The sequence below is a fragment of the Merops nubicus genome, unplaced genomic scaffold (genome assembly GCF_000691845.1).
Source record: "Merops nubicus isolate BGI_N331 unplaced genomic scaffold, ASM69184v1 scaffold39131, whole genome shotgun sequence".
NCBI classification, from domain to species: Eukaryota; Metazoa; Chordata; class Aves; order Coraciiformes; family Meropidae; genus Merops; species Merops nubicus.
In genome coordinates, this window is record NW_008588347.1 from 3,581 (window position 1) to 8,375 (window position 4,795).

The 4,795-nt window shown below is 61.1% G+C and overlaps 1 protein-coding gene across 1 annotated transcript in view; it reads right to left on the reverse strand.

Annotated features, from left to right (window-relative positions):
* ANXA6 (annexin A6) overlaps positions 1 to 4,795 on the reverse strand; it is a 13,710-nt gene that overhangs the window by 3,410 nt on the left and 5,505 nt on the right. The window contains exons 13-19 of the mRNA XM_008949232.1: positions 4,426 to 4,504; positions 3,501 to 3,582; positions 3,159 to 3,253; positions 2,524 to 2,637; positions 1,870 to 1,960; positions 1,045 to 1,124; positions 801 to 854 (exon numbers count right to left, since the gene is read on the reverse strand). Coding sequence (XP_008947480.1) covers positions 801 to 854; positions 1,045 to 1,124; positions 1,870 to 1,960; positions 2,524 to 2,637; positions 3,159 to 3,253; positions 3,501 to 3,582; positions 4,426 to 4,504 — 595 coding nt within the window. The remainder of the gene's footprint in view (positions 1 to 800; positions 855 to 1,044; positions 1,125 to 1,869; positions 1,961 to 2,523; positions 2,638 to 3,158; positions 3,254 to 3,500; positions 3,583 to 4,425; positions 4,505 to 4,795) is intronic.

Genomic DNA, 4,795 nt, shown 5'->3' on the forward strand with positions numbered 1-4,795 from the left:
GGCCTGTCCCTGTGTCTGTCACCCCTGGCTCTCTCTTTCTCTGCAGCAGCTGGAGGCGGGTGGCAGCACATGGGCAGGGTGCAGGCAGCAGCCCTGGGGCAGAGCTGGAGGTCTGCCTGCTGCTGCTGTGCGTCGGAGCAAGCGGTGCTGGCACAGGAGAGCCAAGCGAGAGCTGGGGGTTGGCTCTGCACCCAGCCTCCCGGCCCCTTTCACAACAGACTTGGCCCAAAGGAGCAGGAGACTGAGCTGCACAGCCTGAGGGTCACAGGTCTGACCAGCCGAAGGGGCCCCAGCACCCCCCTGCACCATTTCTGGCTGCTCAGCCTTCCCCCTCCAGTCTTGGCTCACCACAGACCAGTAAGGATGAAGCAATGATCTGGGGGCTGGCATCCCAGTGTGCTGGCAGGGTGAAAAGCAGATTCCCATGCACTACACAAAGACGTGGGTGGCTCCTGCAGAGCAGCCCAAAGCTGCCTTTGAAGCTCAAGCAGCAGATTTCAGCACCAGTGTGTGTTAGTGGACCCCAAAGTACTGGAGCAATCCTCAATTGGGAGCTCCCTGGGGCTGGGCCCCAGGACTTTTCTCATGGTTTGCAGCTTCCTTGGGCATAGAGCAGCAGAGCCCAGGGCATGAGCAGTCAGGCTGGGCAGCTTTACCTCCAAGGGTGTCACTTCAGCTGGCATGTCCCCCTGCCCCAGCAGCATTTGCACCCCCCCCTGAGGATTTCCAGATCAGGGCATGCAGTGTCCTCGTGGTTTTGGATGCAGAGCCTGCAGCAGCACCACCAGTCCTGTTCTTACCTTGGCATCCTCATGTGCCTGTGTGAGGTTCTCTGGTCCTTCGTCACGGTTGCCCTGTGGTTCAATACAAGAATTGTGGAGTTGGGGAGAGGACATCTCCTGGCAGAGCCCCACGCGAGGGGGTGGCAGACAGGGTCCAGCAGTGCTGCCCAGCCAGGCCGTGATGCTCTGTCTTCTCCATAGCCACCATCCTCACACCCCCCACTGCTGCCCATGTGTGATCCCCAGCAAGGGCTGCCCTTACCAGAGCCAGGGAGACGAGAATCCTCTTGAAATGCCCTGACGTGTCGGAGCTGAGATCATCTTCCAGACTCTTGTGGTAGGCTGTGGAGAAGGGCCACGGCTGAGCCCTGCACCCTGCCTGCAGCTCTGCTTCCCACCCACCAGTGCCTGCTGTGCCTGTGATCCCCAGGGGGGCCTGCAGGTGATGGTGGCCATCTTCCAGCCTTTGCATGGCTGAACCAGATGCCTCCATCTGCTGTTTTCAGGCTCAAGGAAGAGGAGATCACCCCAGCCCAGCTCTAGTGCCCTGGGCACGAGCACAGCCTCTTGCTCCAGGTGCTCCCAAGGGAAAGGGACCTTTGTGAAAGAGCTCCTGGGGAAGGAGACATTGGTGACAGAGCCATGTCACCATGACATGGAGAGAGGCCTGGGCCAGTGCTCTGCTGGAGGCGACCAGCAACAGAACCATCTGTTTAAAACCATGGGCTCTCTTGGGGACAAGAGCCTGGGGATTTAACCTGAAGCTTGCAGCTCTTGCTCCCTAGGGAGAAGAGGACATAGATCAAAGGGAAAGATAAATGGGGGGTCTGGAGGTGTGAGAAAGCACAGGATGGATTTGAGGACTCCTGCCAGCTTCACCCCAGGTTTCCAGTTCTCTTTAATGAGGCATGGGACCTGGGGAAGAGCTGTTCTTGCCTGAAGGGACTAACAGACCTTCACAGCACCAAGCCATGGATCCAACTCAGAGAGAAGAATTGTACCCCAGGCTCTGGAAGAGCCTTGTACAGCATGAAACATGGTCCATGCCCAGGACCTAGGCACTCCCCCCATCTCTCCTGGGCCATACCTTCTTGATAAGCCTCGTTGATAGCCTTGATCTCCTGGTTGTTCCGCGTGGCCATGATTTCAATGAGGACTTTCTCATCCGTGCCAGCCCCCTGGAAGAGAGCAGCAGGGTGGGGTGCTGGGGGTGCCAGCACTGGGTGGGGATACAGCAGCATCACCCCACCAGTGCCAGCCAAGGAGGGGCTGCTCTAACCCCAGGGCTACCACATGCCTAAGGTCTATGTCCAGCAAATGTCCCCAACAGCAGATAGAAGCCAGCACAAAAGTGTCCTAGTGGGGTCCCAAGTGGTGTGACTGGTGAGTAGTGCACGCCACTTTTGCCCCTACACTGGCTCTGCTGTGGCTGCCTGTGCCTGGCAGGGGACTGCTCTTGCTGCAAGGTGGGGATGGCAGGAGAAGGCCTCCCTGAGAGGCTTTCTGCATGAGCTGGGCTGCAAAGAGGCCAAACTAGGCTCCCAACAGGTCCTGACTGCAAACCAGGTCTTTGCCGTGGTGCTTTCTGCTCTGCTTTCCTTCTGTGTAGGAAGAGAGCCTTTGGGGTGTCTGAAGCTGGGGTGCACTCACTGCTCCAGGCCACCTGCAGTGCAGGGACAACCACAGCACAAGCCACCTGGTCCTCACGTGCTGGAGCAGATGGCACCATCGTGGCACTGACCTCCACAGCCTTCCTCAGCTGCTTGGCATCGTACTGCGCCGGCGTCAGCATCAGCCCCAGGATCAGCTTGGCCAGGCTGCCCGACAGCTCAGATTTCAGGTCTGCCATCAGGTCCTGCAGAAGCATCAGAGGGTTCAGTCCTTGGCTCCCTCCGCAGGGATGGAGAGGCCGAGGCAACACCGGGGAGCAAACGGGAGGAGAGGGTGGAGGGGGGAGACGTCTGGGAAGACCCTCGGGGCAGTTTAAGGTCACATTTTGGGGGATGGCTCTGGGGAGATCCTGGCTCTGGAGTCCTGTGTGTGGGACTGAGGATGGGGCAAGTGAAGGGGAAGGGACACCCTCCCCTCAGGCTGGTGGTGTAGCCAGAGCAGGAGCCTGCTTTTGACAGCTCCATCTTCCTTGGGGGAGTCACACTGGGGCAAATCCAGCCACAAAAATGACCAGAGGGCTGGAGCCCCTCTGCTGGGAGGCCAGGCTGAGGTTGTTCAACTTGGAGGAGGAAAGGCTCCAGGGAGACCTGACTCCCCCCACTCTCCCTGGGCAGGATTTCTTTAAGTGAGGGGCAAGTCTCTGCGTGGGGAGGGGCAGGATACAGGCAGAAGGAAGGAGCAGGGTGGGAGGGGGGTGAGCAGTACCCTGCCATAGTGAGCCTTGTAAGCCTTCAGGATCTGCTGCCTCTGGGCATTGCTCCTCTGTGTCACCACGTCTATGATGGCCCCTTCATCTGTGCCTGCAATGACAGCAGAGATTCTGGGGAGGGCTGAGGGGGACAGCAGAGCCACACCACATCAGCCCTGACCTCGGGCACATGGCCACCCTCACAAGCTGGGGAGCTGGGGAAGGGAGAGCTTCCACAGCTCCAAAACCATCTCCTCCCCAAGCTTTCATGCAGCCCTGCGTGGGCCACGGAGGGCTTTCTGCTCCAGGAGCTTGTTGAGGAGCAGCAGGAAGGGGCTGGGCACATGGCCCCTGCTTACCCAGGCCCTTCATGGCCTTCCTCAGCACCTGTGCGTCCCCATCGTCGTTGAAGCTTCCCGCAGGCTGCACGGTTCCTCGCAGCTGTGGATGCACACAGGGGTTTGGGGTCATCCCTGAGCTGGGTGGGATGGAGGGAGGGATGGAAGAGGGGGGGAGGGAAGGGGGAGGAGAAAGTGCCACCCGGCAAGCTGAGGCCAAAGCAGGTCATGTGTTAGTGCAAGCACCTGGAGCTCAGTGAGAACGTCCCCGCCACTGCCACCCCTTCCATCGAGGGGCAAACCATAGCCAGGCCAGCAGAGAGTGGGGAGAAGAGAGCCACAGGCAATCCCTGGAGTCTTGGTGTCCTGCTCGGTGCTACACCCACCTCCCTTAGTGCTGGGACACCTCAGCCAGGGCTGGCCACGTCAGCTGAGAGCCAGAAGAGGAGTCACCAAAAGGTTCACCCTCCTGCCAGCTCCCAGCACAGTTCCTGCCACCCTGTGCACACAGGGCTCAGGGTGTCTTTTCTGCACACCCCAAAGCACCTTCGTGTGGGTGCCTCCAGCTGCATGCAGGGTGCCAGCCACCCATGGCACAGCCGTGCCTGGCACCAAGGGGGGCTGCCTTGGGAGCAGGAGGTCCCCGGTGGGCACCAGAGCCAGGCTGCCCACGATGTGTTGCACAGACATGCACGACTTCCCCCCCGAGGGAGGGAGGCCTTGTGGAGAGGGGGGTTAGTGGAGCCCCGGGGGTGGCCAGCCCTGCCAGGGTTACGTGCCCCCAACCTCATGCCCCCAAACCAGAGAAAAGTGTCAAGAGAAGGCGTGGTGCAAGAGGCAGAGCGGAGGGGAGGGGCTGGCTGTGCCCCGCAGCAGACAGGAGCACCCGGGGGTGCCAAGCTGGTGGGGAGCAGAGGGGGGCACTGGGGTGCTGGGGGGTGCTGACCTCTACTTTGGCCACCGCACTAAGCTCCCACATCCGATAGGCCACCTGGGCTGCCTCGGGGAAGAACTCCCCTGCCGCACTGCAACGGGAGGGCAAGGACAGGGCACAGTGAGCCAGGGGGGCCCTGCACCCTGCCAGCAGCCCCCTGCCCCTCCATGAGGGCTGCTTTGTACCCAGCGGGTGCCGGGCACAGGCGGGCGGGAGCAGGGTGCTTGCTGTGGGGCTGGGTGGGAAGCAGATGGTAAATCCCAACCGCCCCCACCAGAGCGTCCTCCCTGCGGATGCCTGTGCCCAAGGGACCGTGGCACTGTGGCTGGGCATGGAGAGGGGCAGCAGGGGCCCCCCCGATCAAACACCCCCCACTGCTCGG